The 21,906-nt window shown below is 41.1% G+C and overlaps 1 protein-coding gene across 1 annotated transcript in view; it reads right to left on the bottom strand.

Moving 5' to 3' along the window:
* LOC5570841 (protein hairless) overlaps window positions 1-21,906 on the bottom strand; it is a 94,592-nt gene that overhangs the window by 12,261 nt on the left and 60,425 nt on the right. Inside the window, 3 exon segments of the mRNA XM_021837346.1 lie at window positions 297-2,437; window positions 2,439-2,850; window positions 10,186-10,332. Of these exon segments, the coding sequence (XP_021693038.1) occupies window positions 297-2,437; window positions 2,439-2,850; window positions 10,186-10,332 (2,700 nt within the window).

Consider the following 21,906-nt stretch of genomic DNA (forward strand, 5'->3'; position numbering starts at 1 on the left):
TTGAAGAAATCTAGCGGCCTTGTCTCAATAAGTCACCCATAGGCTTTCGAGAAACCTTGCCGGTTAAATCCAGTGCTTAACAAGTTTGTTGTCCGATAGAATCCAGAAAATTGGTAATCAAAGCCTGGGATTCTCTCTCCAGGTCCAGTGACTTTGCTGATCAAGTTCTCGTGCTTGCCAAATCCGCGAACTAGCAGAACAATTTTAAATGCTATATCGACCAGGTCCGTAGGACTTGTCGACTACCTCCAGCGACCCTGTCAAATAAACCCCCCAATTTCAGAATTGCGACCTACCTGCTCCGTGGTCTTCCTTGGTGGCCGCCGTTCCGCTCGTCCCCGTTGGTGGTGCATCGTGCTGTGCACCACTCCACGGTCCTGCTGCCGCCAGGCTATGGTGGTGCGGCGTTGGATGATGCGGATGTTGATGCTGATGTTGATGATGAGGATGGTGGGAGGACGCTGCCAGGGCTGCCGCACTGTAGTTCAGTGCCATTGCACCAGGCGATGGGGAAGAACTGCTTCCGTGGATGTGGCTACTGCTGTTGTTACTGCTGTGTGTGGAAGTGGTTGTTGAGGTGGTGGCGCTACTACTGCTGTTGGCACCGTGGTTGTAACCGGTAGCAGCTACTGCTGCGGAATGTATTCGATTGGAATCTCGTTGTTGTGCGTCTCGGTGGATACTATTGCTAGTACCGGTACTGTTGGTACTACTACTGCTACTTGGTGGCGGATGAGGAGCACTGGGTGGCGAAACGGCTGCCGCGGCTGCAGCAGCTGCTGCAGCATGCGGCGATATGCCCTGATAGTGCATCCAGAGCGGATTTCGATAGGCCGCTGCCATCGCTGCCTGGTTGTACATGTGCTGATAGTACGTGAGCGGCGATGCCGGCAGGAAAGGAACAGCACTGGACTGCTGGGCAGCTAGTAGCGAGGCGGCTATCTGAGGCGGGTACATGTAGAACGGATTCGGAACGGGATGGTGCGGAGTTGGCGAAGCGATTACCGTACTCGGGCGAATCACGGGACTGGGTTGGGAAGTGGAGAGCGTCGGTGGCAATCCATCGACGACATCAGAAGCGGCTGACCGTTCGGCATAGTCCAGTTCCTTTTTGAAGTGGGCCGTACGGGCAATTTCCGAGGAAGTTGATGAGGCATTTGAATTGGAACGTTCACGCCTTGCGGCATCAACGGCGGAAGGGGATGAGGAAGGTGAGCCGAATTGTTGCCGAAGGGCAGCTGTTTTCTTTGGCACAGTTCGGATGGTGGGAGCCGAACTAGATGAAGTGGGCGTTGTTGCCGGCACCCGGATTGGTTCTACGCTTGGCGATGCTCGAGGCGATGAAGCAGAGTCTTTTCCGTTGTTCCGGAGACTGTTGCTCGGTGGGTAGTTAGCTTGGTGGGAAGGAGGCGGAGATCGAGCAAAGTTCAGTGGGGATTGCCGGGAATAGTGTTGAGGGGAGTTTGCCGTCGTCGGGTTGGAAGATGAGGGAGGAGAGCCACCGGAAGCTAGATAGGCCGCCCGGTATTTCGCACTTCCGCTGTATGGCGAACTGGCAGAATCGTTGGTACTAGGCGAAGGAGAACATCGTGACACACTAGAATAGCTGCTCGGGGACGATACTGTCGGATGGATACTGTACGGGTGCTGTCGATAGCGTGTAAAACTATGGCCTTGGTGTTCCGGACTGGGACTGAGGTTTGGTGACCGCACCATGCCGTAGCTGCTGGCACCATAATCGGTAGCAGAATTCGGAGAAGCTGCATTCTGTGAACCATAGCTGGGGGATTTCTTCTTGCCGTAGTACCTCTGACTTAGATGCGCTTCGGAGGGAGATTTGGGTGACGTAACAACGTCCTTACCAAGATACTGATAGTGCGAAGAAGCTTGATGCTGCTGGTACGGATGATGACTAGTGGTTGTGTTTGTTTCATGCTTCGGTCTACTACTGTTACTGCTTTCGCTAGATGAGTTATGTCCGAGTAGCGAGGTTATACTGTAGCTACTGATTGGGCGCGAAACCGGCGTCGTTGGGACCGACGGTGCGCGCGATTCTACAGCTGACGCTCCGTTGGTCAGCTTACCGTTTGTATTACTACTGCTACTAGTGGAATTGCTAGGGCCGTTCCCATTGCTGCTAACCGATGCCAGTGGAGTTGCAGTCGTCGCCGTAATCACAGTGCTATTACTACCAGGTTTCGAACGAGATCTTTTCATAGTACTGCTATCTTCCAGCGAGACCTTCTCCAACTCTCTGAGTATTCTTTTCCGAGGAGACACGTGCTGCTGATGGGACGAATTGAACACATTCCTCACGCCAGCCGGTGGCAATCGAGGTGCACTGTTCGTACTGTTCGCTACCCGTACAGTCAACTGCTGCACTATCGCGGTCAGTTCTTTCCTCCGTTTCAGCAGTCCCCTTCGCCTGCTAGTTTTTGAAATCTTTCGTTCCGTTCTCCACCGCCTTGGCCACTCCGTTCGTTTGCTGCTTTCCCCTATCCTCGTCCTCATCGCTGCCAGTCTCCGATGATTTGCCGTTCATCTTGAAATCCATCGCATCGACGTTTGCCTGCGCCGCAGGTGACGTCGCATCCCCCGGAACTCTATCCATAATAATCTCATAGTGCAGGGCTATCGCGTTGGCATTGTGGACCGAAGCCGGCTCATAAGGTCGTCTCCGTTTCAGCCGTAACCGTTTCCACTCGTCGCGCGACAGTTTGAACCGAACGCAGCTCGGTCGGTGGTAGTACAGAGCCATCTCCCGGGAGATGTTGGAACGAGGGCTGGTCTGCTTCCAGCAGTGGTCCCGCTGCCACGGCGAAGACTGTACCGAACTGTTGTCGTCGGAAACTGGAAGGAGATAGGAAAGCGATTAGTTTCGAGTTGAATGGTTTCGAACTGTATGCATGATTTTATATAACATCCCCTATAATCTCGTCCCCAAATTCTCATTTCCCATAAAACTTTCGAGACTGTTCAGCGTACGTTGTGTGAATGGTTTAGAATATTGTCAGGACTCATCAAAAAGGACAAAAATGAAGTCTCATTCTAAACTCTTTATACCCTCGAAGGCTCTGGCGCTAGTCAATTTTATTTTCTAATTATGAAATACAGTCAACTCTCCCTTATTCGATATTCCATATCTCGTAAGCTTGGAGAAATCTTCGTAATCGGTTACATTCATGAAGTTATAGTCAAACAAAGTTTACTGTTTTCGTAAAATGCGAAAACAATGGTTGGCCCTAATTTTTATAATTGCCGGTTAATGTCTTTAGACAAACTTAAGATTGTTCAAACTTTTTGTAAACATTTAAAATTGGTTGAAAAAATAAGAACAACTTACGTAAGCTTTACTGAGCCTCATATTTTATAACTTGGAAATAACGCTTCCTTCAAATCTTAAGGCCTTTTGGTGCGTCATCACAAAATGGCTTCTTCCAAAATCATTAACATATTGTTATGATAGTATTGGTATTTGCAACATTGATGAAATATAACTGCTTATCACCTGATTTAATGGATAATTTATGCGAAGAAAAATGCTTCAGGTGGTATTTCAATATTTAATCAACACTTTCAGGTACAGCATTATCAATTTAGCTACAATATACATGAGATTTATATTCTCAAAAAAAAATCTCCAAATTGCTAGAAAAATCTGTCACCAATCACCTGGCAACACCGTCCTCCCTTGCAAACATAAACCGTACCGATGCATAACAAAAATATGCGATAAATACAATTAAAAACAGAGAAATTCCGTTGCCCTTCATTAAATTGTAATGTTTTCTTTTGATATGTACGATTGAAGAGTTGAATTTGGTTTCCAATACTCGTCAATCTACTAAATTTCCCATGTGTTTACATAAAAATATGCCTAACACAAATGTTATATTTTTTGTTTGTTTGTTTTGAAAATATACATGGAAAGGCGACACTACAACTAATACATCAATGATGATTCTAATGATTCTTTGACTTACACGCCGCTTCACCTTAATATTTTTAGCTCAAGTTTTGAGCTTTCTTCTATCATAGAATCTATGCTGAACAACGATCGGAAACGCGAGGCATGATGAATTTTCGTAGGCATCAAAATAAAATCTGCGAATAAACACAAACAACAGTTCGGGCGCTTCATTCGTTCGTGTTTCATTTTCGGATCGCTGTTTCTCCCGACGCTATCATCGGGTGATTTTCCATCGCTCGGTAATGTGAACGGTACGATCCACGCTGCCTGCTCTTCGCGAAGAACAGGAAAATATTCGTTTCGATCATCTTCATGCGGGGTCGCAACAACCACGCTAAACTTGCTCCGCTCAAAAATGAATGCCGAGCGCACAAAATTGACCTTTTTTCGTGCAGCTCAGATTCTGTGCAAAGGGGCTCTACACAGTTTTGTGCATAGGGGCGGTCCATTAATTACGTAAGGGGTTATGGGGGGAGGGGGGTTTGAGATTTCTTACGCGCCATACAAATTATTTGTAATTTTCATACAAAAAATCTTACCATGGGGGGAGGGGGGGTCTAAAAACCGCCAAAATTGTCTTACGTAATTAATGGACCGCCCCATACGGTGGTAAACAAAACTGAATGAGTGAAATGCGCACAGAGGAGGAACGCTTGGAATGCGGAATTCGCTTCCATTTTTGTTTTGCTTCTGAAAACATAAAAAAATCCAGTTTTAAAGTTTTTCAGATATATTTTTATTTGAATAGCCGGAGCGGAAGCAAATGGGGAACAAACTTTCGTATTTGCGACCATCTTCCGTCTTTTCACTAGAAAACAACTCAGAAAACTCCCCATCTTACCAATGGCCAACTGTTTGCTGCCGCGCGGGAGATCATTGACAGTTCCGTTTTCATCGATCCCCGCACAGCCGAAGGTCAACACGTCGGCAACTCACAGAATGAGTGCGACCTACACAGAATTTTCACTCAGTCAACCAGTTCTGCATAGGTTGGCTCATTCTGTGTAGTTTTAACACATGCGCTGCGTGGAGCTGACTTAGCGTGGAGTGTTTGCTTGACTTTACGGGAAGAAGCAACCTTGCAATGAATCACGAGAATGAACAGCGCGTGGATAAATGAATCCTACGAGTGAAAAGGCTTCACGAACCACTTATCGGTGTGTTCGTTTTGCCTCTTCGGCGTTGTATTCGTTCGCTTTTTGCGATGCTCTTCGTGACGCAAAAATGAAAAATGAATTTTGGCGAATGTTGGATCACGAAGATGCGTCGATCATTGTTCACGAAGAAGATCCATCGCAACCCTGCTTCTATGTTATTTGAAAACGGAAGAACACCCGAATTTTTGGTTTTTAGGGACATTCGAAAAGTTCTTAATGCACCCCACAGACGCTCAGACGGTTTGACCAACATTGACTCCGCCCCCCCGGTTGATGCTCATGTTGGTGCTATGTTTGACCGTGTGTGATGCTGCTTGACGAACCAATTTGACAGTTTGTGAAACCGATTTGACGGTTGACGAATCGGTTCGCTAAAATCAAACGAGTTTGATTTTGCTCAAACCACCGGTGGGCGGAGCCAAATGTTTGACGAACCGAAAGTACCGTCTGTAGGGATGTTGCACGAACATCGACGTCATCATGTCAAATTGAAGCTTCGACGTCCCATGAACTGCCGCTGCAGATGGGTGCAAAGTCAAAATGCGTGAATTTATGCAGCGTCGGTGCCATATCAAATGCGCACTATTGATTTTTTTCTATATATTTCACTATCGTTTCCAACAATCTCTTACCGTTTTTTAGCAAATTCACCAGGGATTCTTTATCTATTCCTCAACCAATTTTTCCAGAAATATCTTCAGAGAATCAATCAGCAATTTTACCTGTGATTCCATCAAAAGTTAAACTAAAAAAATCCATCCAGGGATTGTACCAGGATCTGTACAACAGAGATTCCATCAGGAATTTTACCAGGAATTTTTCCAGGTAATCCTCTTGGAATATCTTTAGGAATTCTACCAAAACTCCTTCATGATTCCACCAGGTGTTCTTCCTGAAATTTAATTAAGATTTTATCTAGTAAATTAACAAGAAATTTCTATAAGAATTCCTTTATAAATCCTTCCGAAAGTTCACCTGGAATTCCTCATGGAATTCCATCAGGAGTTTCTACAGGGATTCCATCAGGGATTCCTCTGAGAATCAGGAGTTCTTCTTCTTCTTGGCGTTACGACCTCACTGGGACAGAGCCTGCTTCTCAGTTTGCTATATGCTAACAGTTATAATGTGTTCAATGAGAACTTTCACAGTTTTTAGCTGTGTTGCCATTTTCGCATTCGCATATCGTGTGGCATGTACAATGTTACTCTCTGCCCAGGGAAGTCAAGGTCCATAACGAAAAGATCCTGGACCGACCGAAAATTGAACACAGAAACCTTCAGCATGGCTTTGCTTTGTAGCCGCGGACTCTACACACGGCTAAGGAAGGCCTCTAGAATCAGGAGTTATTATTAAACACGATTTCATCCAGGCATTCCATCAGGAGAACTTGTAAAGATTCAACATAAATTTAACGAAGGATTAATTCAGGAGTTCCTTTAGGTTTTTTTTATCAGGATTCCCTCTAGGGATTCCATCGGACGTTCCCCTAGGAATTCCATCAAGAGTTCTTCTGGGGATTTCATCAGATGTTCGTCTAGGGATTCCATCAGGAATTCTTTCATGGTTTCCATCTAGAATTCCTCTCAGATTTCATCAGAAGTTCCTCAAGGGATTCTATCAGGAGATATTTCAGCGATTCTAACTGGAATTCTCCCATGGACTCTGTCAGTAGTTGCTCTCGGGATTTCATCACGAATTCCTCCAATGATTCCATCAAAAGATCCTTCAAGAATATCTTCACAAATTCTTCCAACGATTCCTTCAGGAGTTCTCCCAGCGAATCAGGAGCTCCTGTAGGGATTACATCAAGAGTTCCTTCTGAGATTTCACCCGAATTCTTCAAGAGATTAAATCAGATGTTCCTCGAGGAGTTTCATAATTTTTTTTCTAGAAATTTTATCAAGAATTTCTCTAGGGATTCTATCCAGAAACAGGAATTCTTTCAGGGATTTCATCACAAGTTCCTAAAGGGATTCCATCGGAAGTTCATCTATGGATTTCATCAGGAGTCCCTCCAATGATTAGGAGCTCCTGCAAGAATATCTATAGATATTCTTCTAAGGAATCCATCAAGAGTTCCTATAGGGATACTATCAGGAATACCTTTAGGGTTCCATCAGAGTTCTTCTGGGGATTGCATCAGGAGTTCCTCCAGAGTTCTTTCAGAGATTCCACATGAATTTCCTCCAAAGATTCAATCAGGAGTTCCTCCAGAGATTATAACAGGAATTCCTTGAAGAATTCCAACAGGACTCCTTCTAGGGATATCATAAGGAATTCTTCTAGGTATTCTTACAGGAATCCCATCAGGAATTCCTCCAGGGATTCCATCAGGAGTTCCTCCAGGGATTCGAATGTTCCAATTGGGATTGTATCAGGAGTACCTTTAGGGCTACCATTAGAGTTCTTCTGAGATTCTGTTAGAAGTGCCTCCAGAGATTATATCAGGAGTTCCCCTCTACGAATTCCATCAGGATTTCTTCTAGGGATATCATAAGCAATTTCTCTAGGCATCCTGTCAGGAGTTCCATCAGGAATCTTATCAGGAACTCCTCCAGGGATTTCATCAGTAGTTCCTGTAGCGATTCCATAGGGAGTTCTTCAAGGGATTTCAACAGGATTTCCTCAAATGATTTCATCTGGAGTTCGTGCAAGAATATCTTTTGAAATTCCTACAAGGGTTCCATCAGGGAATTCCTGATGGTATAAAAAGGAATTATAATTAAATTCTTTAGAAATTTTAACAGGAGTTTCCTTAGAGATTCCATCTGGAGTTCCTCTAGAGATTATATCAGAAGTTTCTTCAGAGATTTTACCTTCATCCTCCAGGAATTACACGAGAAGTTTCTTCGAGGGATAACATCAGGATATCTTCTGGGAATTACATCAGGGAAGGGTTCCTTCAGAGGTTTCATTAGCATTTTCTTCAGATATTCCACCTGGAATTCCTTATGGGATTCTATCGAGAGTTTCTCTAATGATTCCATCAATGATTACTCAAGTTTTTCCAAGGATTCCATCCGAAGGAGTTCTTCAATATATTTCATTTGGAGTTTCTGCAGAGATTCCATCGGAAGTTCTTTTATTTAATCCACCAGTATATTATCCATTGACTCTATCAGGAGTTCCTCTTGGGATTCAAAACAGGAATTCCTTCAGGGATTCCACTGGGAATTTCACCAGAGGTTCCTTCGTGAATGCTGCCAAGATGAACTCCAATGATCCAATAACGAATTTCCTATGCGACTTGACCACAATCCTACATAGATTTCACTAGTAATTCCTTCAGATACTTCAACAGTATTTTCCCTAATTATATCACCTGTAATTTTTCGCGCGAGAAGTTTTTTAAGGAATTTCACAAGTAGTTCTTCTAGAGTTAACACTGGGAATATCACCAGAGTTTCGTTAGAATTACCACCAGAAAAATCTACCAGAGTTTCGCCAGAAGTTCAACCATAAAATACTTCTAAGATGTTACTAGGATTGCGCTTCAGGATTATCAGAAATTCCTCCAACTGATATTTACTCAGAGGATCAAACAACACATTTCTCTGAATGCCTTCAGGATGAATCCCTAAAGTAGAACTAAAATATTTTTTTTTAATTTCTGAAAAAAAAAATCCATGGAGTATTTTTTTAGAATTCCTAGGAGGTATCACCAAAGAAATCATTGGAGAAATTTCTAGAGAATTTTCTAGAGAGATTCTTTATTATATTTCTGGAAGAACTTTTGAAGCAATCACTGAAGGAGTTTCTCAAAGATTGTGGTAGATTCCTAGGAAAAAAAACCGTTAAGAAATACTGTACGGAATTGATGGATAAATTCCTTTAGGAATCCTCGGAGAAATTTATATTAGATTATTGAAGTAATTCTGGACGAATGCCTCGAAAGGTCCCTTCAGAGATACAAGGAAGAATCTTTGGAGAAAACACTGGTGGCATTTATAAAAGAATTTATTCCCTAGAGAAATACCGAAAGATCCTGGGGGATATTCTCAAAAAATTGCAAGTGAAATCTCTAAAAGAATTGTCTTGGAACCCTTGGAGGCACTCTTGGTGGAACCCCTGGAGGAACTTGATGAATCCATGGATAAATTGTGGGTAGCATCTGTATAGAAATGCCTGATTTTTTGGTGGCATTCTTGAAGGATGCATTGCATGAACGACTGAAGAAATCCCTTGGGAAGTATTTGTATAGATCCCTGGAGAAATCTGTTGAAAAATTACTAGAAAGAATCGCTGAACAAATTCCTGGTGGATTTTCTGAAGTTACTCCTTGTGGTCCTAGGAGCAAGGCCTTAAAAAAAGTCCCGGTGAAATCCTTGGGGGAATATCTGATGCATTTCTTGAGAAATCCATTGAGAAGTATCTGAAAGAATTCGTGATGTGATTCCTGGTTAACGCGTAATGGAATCCCTAAAACTAACTACTAGAGAAATTTCTGAAGAAATCTTTGAAAAAAAATGTTATAACAATCTCTGGAGGAATTCTAGGAGGCAGCGTGGTAGAATCCCAAGAACCAATTTTGATGGAATCCTTAGTATAACTTATGGATTCCTGGAAAAACTTCAAAGCTGAATAACAAGAGGAAACCACTAAAAGATTCTGGCTTGAATGTCGAAAAAAAAATCCAATAGCCATTCCCGTATCAATGACTGCTCAGAATATTTCCCGAAAGAGATGATTTCAGAGTTTTTCCGGAATATTTCGTACGAATTTTAAATATTCATTTTTTCCGGTACTGCAATGTTGAAAGTTCTTCTCTTCCTTTCTGCGATTATTGCCAGAAAATCGCTAAAAGATTTTCCCTCACAGCCACAGCATTCAAAAAAATAACAATCACACATTCACTACACTCTCGGCAAGTCTAAAAACATGCGATGAAATATCGAGTTGCTGCAACCAACCTTGACAGTTGGTCAAACGGTTGTATCAACATAAACTGGTTTGACTAACTTGGGGGCGGAGTCAATGTTGGTCAAACCGTCTGAGCGTCTGTGGGCTGCATAACGCCTAGTAGTGATCCCCCCCTCATTAACGATAGTAGATACTTACAGCTAAGCGACGTCGAGCTCTCGTGTTTGTGGAAGTTGGCATTGGTCGAGCTGACCGTCGGCGGCCAGAAGGTTTTGCGGGGGACCGAGATCCAGCTGGTCTTTTCGCCTTCGCGGGCACGTGCCAGCTCCAGGATGAATTTTCCATCTGAAAGAGAACAAACAAAGAGTGAGATATTTTTCAGTCGCAGTCGATGTCTATGGGTTTTAGTATTTAGCTTTAGGTCACGCTCGGATGCGCCAGCGAATTTTTCACCCATGACTTTCCGTGTCGGATGAGATCCTCTCTCACAACCAAACTCCCTTTGCTTATGGTGGAACGACGTGATGACTATATGGCTTGATTGTTTCTTTCACGCCATTGGAAGGCAAGATGATATCGCAATTCAACTCGAGTTGCATTTCTAATTTTGGGTTTTCTTCGGTTTCGATTGTCTTTTCAGTGCAGCGAATCTGAGCTAAACAAAGTTTTCATAGTCTATTGTTGAATAACTTAATAATTAACTGTACCATACTTTAATTGCAATTTTTTTCGATAAAATGTCTGTGTAGCATTTGTAACTGGAACCCAAAGCATCGAAGTTTCAGTTTTGTTTAGGCCCTTGATATGGAAAGTTGATTACACTGGCCGTTAAACAGAAAAGTTGTAAAACTCAACGTGCTTTAGATATGTGCCTTAGGGTAAGAAAAAAGCTCTCTCACAATTTCAACTCATTTGGTTGCACCCCCAGCTGGCGCATTCAATTCGAAGTTTGTGTGGAATATTCGTTTCAAATATTTTGAAAATTGACCCTATGTCACTGTTTCGTTCCGTATTCTAGTAAATCGCGTTCAATTGAGTCCAGAATGACAAATTCACTAGTTGATACTCTAATGAACAGAGTTGCAGAAGGTTGTATCTGGATTTAACCCTCTCTTTCCCATGGTAGCACAGGTGATCCACCGATTTTCAACGAACGCTACCTAAACCGAATTGGTACGAGTAGCTCAATAATTATTGGAATAAATTTATACGCTCATTTGACTTATCAATCGAAATAAGTGATCTAAGGGTCAAACTATTGAAAAACAATCAACTAACTATTGAAAAACAATCAAATTTTTTTATTGTGATTTTGAATAATATAGCTTATTTGGAACAACTTTTGTTCAAGCACTTTTTTTAGAAACGCCATTTTGATAGTTAAATTATCGAACAAAGCTGTGGGAAAGAAAGGGTTAAGCTAATTTTCATAAACCTTTCAGTTGTTGAAAGTTAGGCTTAGATCAAATTTCCCGTACAATCACATTCTTGTACCGCAGCTCGCCCAGCGTCATAGGTGGCTATGATGCGCTTAGTGGCTACCACCCAGCTAAGTTGAAGAAATACTAAGCAATATAATATTGCAAATCTACTTCAGATGGTTAAAACACCAACTTTCTCTATTTTAATCATCAAATAACCTTCTACAATATTGTTCGCTATGGTATTAAGTAGTGTTTTTGACATTCTGGTTTCAATTGAACGCGATCAACAATTTTCCTGACCCAAAACAGGAGATGATGTGCTGTTTCCCATGTGTTTGAGCTTGAAATGCCATATTAACTTCAATTCAATTGCGCCAACTCATAGAACGACCAAATGAGCTGAAATTTTCAGAATTTCAACAAGAAATTTTCTAATAATACTTTTAGAAAGGAATCTCTCTTCAAAGGTTCTTACACAAATTTTCCCAAAAAAAAAGTCTCCGAGATGTCATCATTTTATGAGAAAGGCTTCTTTTCAAGATATCTTTAAGAATTTGATCAGGAATTTGTTCTTTAGAAAGCTTCAAAGATTCCTCTTGGGATTCTTACATAAATTCCATCATGAGTTTCTTGATATTTCCCACAACTTCTACCAAGATTCTCGTTAGGGACTACTGAAAAAAAATTCAACCAGTATCTTCTATTCCTCTAAAAATTTCTGCAAGATTAAGATTCTGAACTTCTTTAAGAATAATCAATACTTCTTCTAAGGATAGTCTTAGAGATTTCTTACAACAATTTCACGGGGGAGTTTTTAATGAGCTTCTCCAGGAATTCATCTGGCATGATTCTAATCAGTTTCCCTAAAATTTCCATCAAAATTCTCGCTAAGGAATTCTTTAACGATTCAGAATATCTGCAGTAATTCCTACAGACATTCGTTAAGGAATTTCTCCAGAGATTTTTCCGAAAAATTTCTCCTGATTTTGTTTTGTGATATTTTCATAAATACATCCTGTGATGCTCGACAATTTTTGCAGATTTTTTTCTATGAATTTCTAACCATAATCCACGAGGCATTCTATAGGAGATCTCAAAGTTATCTGTAATCAAACTTCTTGAGAAATACCTGTAAAACTCCCACAGGAATGAACTCATGCAATGATATCTGAAGTAATTTCTGGTTCCTTGAGGATATCTTGTATGATTCTCTAGATTAGTTTCTGGAACATTCATTGCAAAATCATTGAGTCCAGATAGTCATTACAGTAAACGCTCAGCTTTTCAGAGGATCTTTTCAAAAACGGTCCATTGGCAAAGAAAGCTCTTAGCTAATAACTTCGGAAGTGTCCATAACAGCACTAAGCAGGCTCTGTCTCAGATTGAACATAACACCAGAAAGAAAAATACTTACTGGAAAAAGTCTCGGAGTTCTCGGCAAATTTTGTGCTGGAGTAATCGGAGGAATTACTGGAATAACTGCTGTAGTAATTGATGTAGAAATTTGTGAAAGAGTAATCGGAAATATTACTGGGAAAAATGCTATGGATTGTTCTGGTGGGAACCCTAATTGAGCATCCACGAAGAACTTACATTAGAAATTTCTTGAGAAATCTTTGAAAGAAACTGATTCCTGTATAAATTACTGGGAAAGTTTTCAGCGAGAATTCCTGGTTAAATTTAATGAGATATCCTTGTACGGTATTATTAGAAATTGTGGAGGGATTTCTGTGCACCCTCGATAAATTTTAAAGTAATGTCTAACTTATTGAATGTGAAAATTCGTGGAAAAGTTCTTAATGGATTTCCTGGAATAATTTTTGGGGCAAGAATTGATGGAACAATAACTGGGAGAATACGTACAGGAATGTTGAAGGCGAAAAACCCCTCGAAGAATTCTTCTACGATTATCTGGAAATACTAAACGAATTTCTTCATAGTGAAAATTTTGTAGATTTGCTTATGAAACTTTGATAAATCTCCTAGAGTAACATTTCGGAAATTGGTAAAAGGATTGCTGATAGAATTTCTTGAGGAATTCCTGAAAACAATTCCTGTATAATGAATGATTCCTTTGAGCAAATCTGGGAGAATGCCTTCACTAGACTCAAGACGCCTTTTTCTTATGAATCGAGGAAGAATGGAGGAATCTCTTGAATCATGTCTAAATATACTCCTGAAGGAACAATTATCGAAAGAATCCCCATGGTTCTCCCTCCCTCAAATATTGTGTTCCCTGAAAAACTTGTAAAGAAGTTATACATTCATAATTTACTCAGGAATGAATGAACCTACACAGGAACAAAAATTTAAATTACAATGTAGTGTACACTGAAAATTGCTGTAAAAATAAACAAGATTCATGTGTTTTTACAGCATCATGAAAACTTAAATGAATATTGTTTCTATTATCAACTCAGAATGCTTGAATGTTACATGATAGTGTGAATTGACAGTGAATTCGACTGAAAAATTAGAGATTGGTCGTTGAAATTAATATGTGCATGAAAATAAGTTTGAATTTACAACATTTTTTAGCTGTGTAAGCTGAGAAGCAGGCTCTTTCCCAGAAGGGATGTAACACCAGAAAGAATAAGTAAATACTTAACAGGGAAGCAAACTTTGGCAAAAAAAAGCCTTCAGTTGTTAACTGTGGAAGAGCACGTAGAAAACTTAGCTAAGAAGATGGTTCTATTCCAGAAGGAACGTAATGCCAAGAAGAAAAAGCACTTTGACAAGCTCGCAGTGAATAACTGTGAAAGCGCTCATACCGCATTAAGTAGAGAATCTGACTTAGTTGGGATGTGATGCAATGAAAGAAAATCATATTAAGTTAAAATATAAACCTTATTAGTTTATTTGCAATTCATAGGTGACAATCTCAACTACCTATTATCGAGTCCCTACAATTTATAGCTCAGAACCACTTCCACATTTCTACTGCGACTGTTCCGTGCCAACTTATCGCCCTATAAATGCACATTAGGGCGTTTAATGCCCTGCAGTTCACTCAGTGCACGTACAACATGCCGTCGTGTCATTATGCACTGCTTGGCTAAACTTGGGCAGGAGGAGAGTCGGCTGGCCGCTTCGGATGGCCACTTTCCTCTTGTGTGGCTATTGTTGTGCCATGCGGCTATTTACGATAGGAAATGAAACAAAACAAAACCCCTTCGTGGCATGTGTCTTTGGTAAAACCTCCGCCATCACCGACCACCAACTTCCGCAGCCCCTTTAGTTGCCACCAATCGAAAGGTAAAGGGCTCCAGCAGCCGCCAGCTTTTCGAAACTATGGACTCATTTGTCGGTAAGCAGGCAGGTATATGTAGACAGAGGCTGGCAGGCTGAAAGGTGGCTTCTATTATATTGTTCTACGCTCCGTGGCATGCGCTGCGCTACCCATTGTACACACAACTCCTAATAACGAGCAACAATCTCCCCTTTCACTGCTTTGTCCGCGCGCGCGCCTACAGCTGAGAGCACAATATTACGGGTGTTAGGGAGCCCACTCTAGTGGAAAACTATTCCTTTACCCCAGGCCGCACTTCCACCGCGCCGCCTTCAGTTTCATGAACCAAAACTTGGCAAGGGAAGTAAACTTATGGTTCAAATGTTGCTGCTGCTGCGACGCAATGGGTAACGTAACGACGGTTGTGACCGTATTCTCAATAGGGTGATCCGTATTGAAGAATTACCGAATTGTTCAGCATGATCTAAAACTTTGTGATGACATATCGTAAATTTATTTGGTGTATGATCGTGATTCTCCATTCTCCATTAGATCTGCTATTATTTCAGCTGTTCTGCCGACCATCCGCGAAGCAAAAAACTGACTGGATACTGTAGAAATTGCGTCTCTATTGTTAATTTAAGCTCTACACAGGACACCTCGCAGCGCAGTGTTAAACAGCAGTCAATCAAACACCTTGTTGAAGTTCCCTGCGAGTTCTAACGAACTGTAGTGTTCGTTGAGATTTTCGGAAAAGCTATACTCATCCATGATCTCACATTGCTCTATTCGGTCGATGCTGTCAAGTCCGATAAACATATGAAGCGTTGGATACTTGGAATATTGGGATTCATAGCAAGTTTGAAGAATTTGCCGTACAGTAAATATCTGGTCCAGACGCGCGTCCACGTTCGAAATCATGAGTAGAACAAACATGGACAAATAGCTAAAAAACATGTTCCCTGAACTGCAAATTGAATGTTACTATATTTAAGGAGCTCAAACGCAAAAGGGTGTAAGTAAAATTTTGCTTGGTTTTGAGTTGTGTTGATTTGAGTTGAGGAAATTCTACTGTTTCCAAGCGTTCTTACGTTCTTCAGTTGACTTCCGCTCGTCAGAAATAATAACATAATTCTTAGAAGTCTGGCTATTTTTTTTATTGCCATACAATTTAACTAACTTAAAGTAGATTTTTTTAAAACTAGGTTTTTGTCACAGACACCCCTTCGCTTCTAACCCCTTTATTCATGCCAGTCGTTACAACAAGAGTGGAAAGATATTCAAATCAACTTTGGTTACAACAACAATACTATGAAAGCACAGGGCTGGTAGCAACTGAATGCCTTAAAAATAGGAAATTAGACTTCTTTTCAGATAAAAGAGATCTGGTTTTTGCGCTGCTGGACTTTTTCGTGCTGAGATTGCAAAAAGCTTTATTCTGCCTAGTTTGGGTAGTGGTTAGATTAGCTCAGATCAATCTTCAGCACCCAGTTTTTGCTACTATCAGCAAACTTGAAATGGCAAACTCGCGCTCTATGCCTTGCGCATGCGTGCTCGTTAATAAAGCAATCGTTCCTACACTCATTCCTGAGTTAACTACCAGAGATGTATGTGCTGTCACAATCGATGTTTCTGACCTGAACAAGAAATACGTCTATTGTTCGGTATAACGGACCAGTTGTCGTACACTGCGCAACAAAAGGCCTTCCGCTGATTGTGGGCAGTGATGCCAATGATCATCACATCATCCAGTCCAGAGGCTCCAGTCTGATGGAATAGTCGCCCAACCTTCATGGTATCTAATAGAGAAGAAGTGTTAGACATAACGCTCTGCTCGAATAGAATCAGTCACGAGTTGAACAATTGGCAGTTATCGGATTCAGATCATTATCTGATCATCGCTACAACTTCTTTGAACATTCAAATGTAACTGCGCAGACTTTGCGTTTTAGGAATCCCCGGTCAACAAACTGAGGACTCTACGCTGAATTGGTTGCGACCAAAATTCACGGATATTCTCCGTCCATTGAAAATCCATGTGATTTGGATGATGTCGATGATACTAAAACATCATTCATTATGGAAGCTTTTGAAGAAGCATGTCCTCTGCGGTCTGTAAAGACTACAAGAGGGACCCCAAGGTGGAATTCCGGTGGTGGACTAGACTCAGGAAACTATGTACAAGGGGTTGGAAAAGACGCCGTTCATCTGGAACAGAGTCGTTCAAGTCGGCTCGCAAGGCTTACAAGAAGGCTCTTCGTTCTGCTGAATGATCCGGGTGGAAAAAGCTTTGTACAAATGTTTCCAGCTTGAGTGAAGTCAGCCGGCTAAACAAAATCCTTGCAAAATCTAAGGATTTTCAAGTGAACGAAATTTGCTTACCTAATGGTGACTTTACTTCTTCTGATGAAGAAGTTTTAGAATGTTTATTCAATACACACTTCCCCGGATGTGTGGACATAGCATCTACGGATGAACCAAATGTCTTTTCATGTAGTTACGAGTCTCTGGCCTCGGCTCGCAGTATCGCAACTACTGAATCGATTCAATGGGCACTTAATAGTTTTGCTCCTTTCAAATCTCCAGGAGCGGATGGGATTTATCCTGTTCTGCTCCAAACAGGATTAGAGTTTATCAAACATGTTTTGAAAAAGCTACTTGTAAGCAGTTTTGCTCCTGGGTATATTCCCAGATCCTGGCGTGATATTACTGTAAAGTTTATCCCGAAAGGAGGACATGCGTCGCATGAAGAAGCGAAAAGTTTTAGACCAATCAGTCTGACCTCTTTTCTTCTGAAATGTCTGGAACGCATTAACGATCATCACATCCGTGATGTTTATTAGGCAAACATGCCTCTTCATGTTAATCAACATGCTTACCAATCTGGAAAGTCCACTGTGACTCTTTTACACAAACTTGTATACGATATCGAGGAAGCATTCGCTAAGAAGCAATCCTGCTTGGGTGTTTTGTTGGATATTGCGGGTGCCTTTGATAATGTGTCGCTCGATGCCATATTGGAAGCCGCACGAAACCATGGGCTACCTACAATGATTACCAATTGGATTAATCAAATGCTCAAAAACCGACATCTCTTCTCGACATTGCGTTAAGCAGCGATTCGAAAATTAAGTGTTTGCGGATGCCCCCAAGGGGGAGTTTTGTCACCACTTTTGTGGAATCTCGTAGCAGATACGCTATTAAGACAACTCAATAATAGCGGTTTTTCAACTTATGGATTTGCCGACGACTATCTAGCTTTAATAGTTGGTATGTGCATAAGCACCCCTATTCGACCTGATGCAAAGTGCTCTTCAGGTAGTCGAGAGTTGGTGTCGCCAATATGGCCTTTCGGTTAACCCGAAAAAAACATCTATTGTTATTTTTACGGAAAGACGAAACCGCGATGGAATTCGACCTTTACGTCTTTTTGGTACTGAGATGAATGTAACTGATCAGGTAAAGTATGTTGGAGTCGTTCTAGATTCCAAACTTTCTTGGACACCTCACATTGATTTCAGAGTCAAAAAAGCTTACATGGCCTTCGATCAATGCCGGCGAACCTTTGGTAAAGCCTGGGGCCTCAAACACAAGTATATCAAATGGATTTAGACAACAGTTGTTCGACCAATATTGGCATATGGATGTCAACTCAAGGTCGAAGCTTGTTTTCGCATGTCGAACTCAAATAGAGGAACTGAATTCAGTCAACTCTGTAAACCTTGTATGGGTACCTGTCCATTCTTCCATCGCTGGAAATGAATTGGCTGATAAGCTAGCTCGCGATTGAGCATCGCATGACTTCATTGGCCCTGAGCCGGCTATTCCAATTTCGAAGTGCTGGGTGAAGCTTCAGATAAATTCTTGGGCGGCAACTTAGCACAAGCAATATTGGAGTCCGGCTGACATGCTCATGAAATATCTGGAGAAATCTGTAGACTGTGCTTAATAAGCGGATCTATGGAAAAACTTACGCAGAATTCCTGTAATCAAACTGTAAGGATCGTAGCAGGGAATCCTCGAAAAGTGAGATAGTGACAATTTTCGAAATCCTGTAGAAATTCATTGATGGGAATCCGTGATCTAACTGGAGAAATCCCAGCAAAACCCTAGGAAACAAAAATCCTTGGAAACATTTCCTGGATATAAAGCTGATGAAAATCTAGGAAGAATGCAAGTAAAATTTCTGAAGAAATATCTGGACAAATACTCGAAGGATCCCCTGGAGAAATTTCTGACAAAATACTTCGAGGACACCTTTAGGGAATTCGAAGAATAATTGCTAATGAATTTGCTAAGGAATTTGTGCAGGAATTTCCCGAGGAATCTTTAGAAAAATTCCTGGAGAAATCTCTGGAATCATTTCTAAAAGTATTCGTAGATAAAATGAGGAAATCCTGGAGCAATACTTCGCGGAATCTCGATTTAAATTTCTGGAGAAATTCTTGGCGGAATACTTGAAGGTATTATTGGAAGAATCTCTGTAGCAACCCTCAAAAAAATTTTTATAGAATCCTTGGAAAAATTCCATCAAGCATTCTCGGAAGAATATCCGGAAGGTTTCTCGATGCAATCCGAAGAGAAATTCCTAGAGAAAATCCTTAATGAGTTTTTGTAAGAAACATCGCAGGAATTTCTAAAGCAACATTTAAGCATTACCTTACATTACACTGCTCACAATACTATGGATCACCTAGTCACGATTATTAGTCAATTTTTTTCCCATGCAATTCAATCGTAATAAACCATAATAGTGGCGGACCAGTAGTGTGACCACTCATAATTTCCTTCAAAAAAATGTGGAACGTAATGAAAAAAAGAAATGTTCAGGGAATTTTGCCAAAAAATTCCAATCATTATCCCTGTAACAGATCAGTATGGTCTTATAAATGTTTTCAAATATACCAACAATAATTGAAATACTTGGATATTATGGTTGTTTTCCTAAAGAATCATTGGTTACATCTCTTATGAAATTTATGAAGCTTCCCTAAGAAGGTTTTCCAATTTGTACAATTGTGCAGCACCCTAACGTGCCGAGCATTCGGTTCGGTACTTCGATAATTCGGTTTCCATTCATTTATGTTTTCTTTCAATGGTTTCAACCTAAGAGAGAGGAGACAGCTCACTGACAGTTGGCATGTTTTCTTGCCTTCTTTGACTTCTTTTTTTCAATTCTTGGGTTGTGCACAACGGTCAGTTGAACTTATTTTGGTCAAAATCATGTTCACTTGTTGTTGTTTGCAATGAAAAAGGATTAGAATATAAAAAAATCAACAGCAGTTTACCAACACACTACTATATTTTGGTATTCATTTTTTTAAATGTGAAATCATCGAAAAACACCTAGAAATTTAAATTACGTTCACTTTAATATTGACGGTTTTTTACGCTCTGTCCTTCGAATGTGCGGTTTTCGAGTGACAGTTGGTGACAGGTTCCCATGACTTTTGGGAGCTCGCAATCTAAGCCAGCTGTCTTCTCTCTCTCAGGTTTCAACCATTGGCATCGCATCACGCGCGTCGTACAGATGTAGGCTGAGAGAGAGTAAGTGCAGGTGAGGGAGTCACTGCAGAAGGGGGCACTCGAGCGGAAATCACTGAATTGTGTGTATTATGTTATGCCTTCTCTACTGCAGAAGTAAGCAGGAGAAGCAGCTAGTGCTCCGTCGTCGGGTCGGTGTTACAGCCGGCGAAAGGTTGCCTGGATTGTATACTGCAACCATATGCACCCGAAGCACCAGAGCGATGCGCAGTGTAGCGACGGAGAAAAAAAATCGAGGGGGAAAGCAAGGCAGCCGGTCCGGAGCACACACTATGGCGGAATTAACATATTAAAACGGTGACACGTGCCGCCGCCACCCCCGCAGCGGCCTGCTCGGCGGTCGGTTGTAGTTCGGTTGATAGTTGTTGACTCTCGAGTTTTCGTTTTGTAGGCTTCGGGGTACCGCTATATCGGGTGGACGATGGGAAAAGTTTGATTCCGGTGAGAATTTTTTGGATTTCCATGTATTTTGGGTGTGATTAATGCGGCCTTTGTCCAAATTCCTATGGAGAATAAAAACCTATGGACATAATATACATACATAGGTCACTTACTCACGAAGATTAAAAATAAAAAGGTTTTTGTCTTATATGACCATATTACAAAAAGGTTTTCATGATACCCAAGTAACCAGTAAGTACGATAATGCTACATTAACAACAATGAAAATAGGTATCTCAAAAAACAAGCAAAAATTAAATTAGTTGCTGTTCAGACAGACCGGACTAGATGATATTTTTGCGTTCAAAAGATACGCTTAGTATTCCATCAATTCACTTAGTACTCCATCAATAATGCAAATATCTTGCGGTGTAGAGTGCCTGGCGTACGTTTTTGTTGAACCATTAAAAAAACACTTGGTTCAGTCTGTCTGAATACCGACTAATTGATTCAGAACTTCTCTGTACCATTAGTTATTACTACAGTCGAAGCTCGTTATAACGACAACTTTTATTGCGACAAATCTCTCTATAACGACATTTCCAATGGTCCCTTCAAATTCCCATACTAAGTTCAACTTTAAAAGTGACATTTCTCTGTTTCGACCGTTCTCTATTGCGACATTAGTCTTATATTCAATAGTTACTCAATATAACGACAATCGTTTAGCTATTTTAGTACATATTATGATCGTTTTATTCCTCCATGCTCTATAACGACATCCAACCTCTTTATAACGACAATTTTATAGCGACATCTCCGTATACCGACGGTCCCTTGCGATGTCGTTATAACGAGCTTCGACTGTAATACGTTTTTCGGCATTATTACGATGATTGCCACATTCTGATCCATGTTATTGTGATGAAAATTTCTCATTTGTGTCTTAAATCTGCGACATCCGTAATTTTGGATTGTCAAAGTCCTGCTCCTTTAATTGCTCCTTCAGACACGGACGATAAATATTGTTGTGGAGTAAAGAGACCAATTTAAACCATAACTTTGCCTTTTCATAAAATCTACGGTTGTAGTAGTGGGAAGATTTATGTTTTGCTCCCTTTTATCACTACATGGGAACACGTATATATTAGTCAAAACACTAGATAGCATTGAAACATGCCCTATGTGTGAATGTAGATCCATTGTAGTGCTTATATAATACCTATACGCAGCAGGCTAAGCAGCATTAATTGTGCAGTAATAGGATTCCTGCTGTCCTAGCTGTTATTAGACGAGTAAGCATTTGTAGTGCTATTATAATGCCTGTATGCATCTATGAAG

Source organism: Aedes aegypti, chromosome 1 (genome assembly GCF_002204515.2).
Source record: "Aedes aegypti strain LVP_AGWG chromosome 1, AaegL5.0 Primary Assembly, whole genome shotgun sequence".
Classification (NCBI taxonomy): domain Eukaryota; kingdom Metazoa; phylum Arthropoda; class Insecta; order Diptera; family Culicidae; genus Aedes; species Aedes aegypti.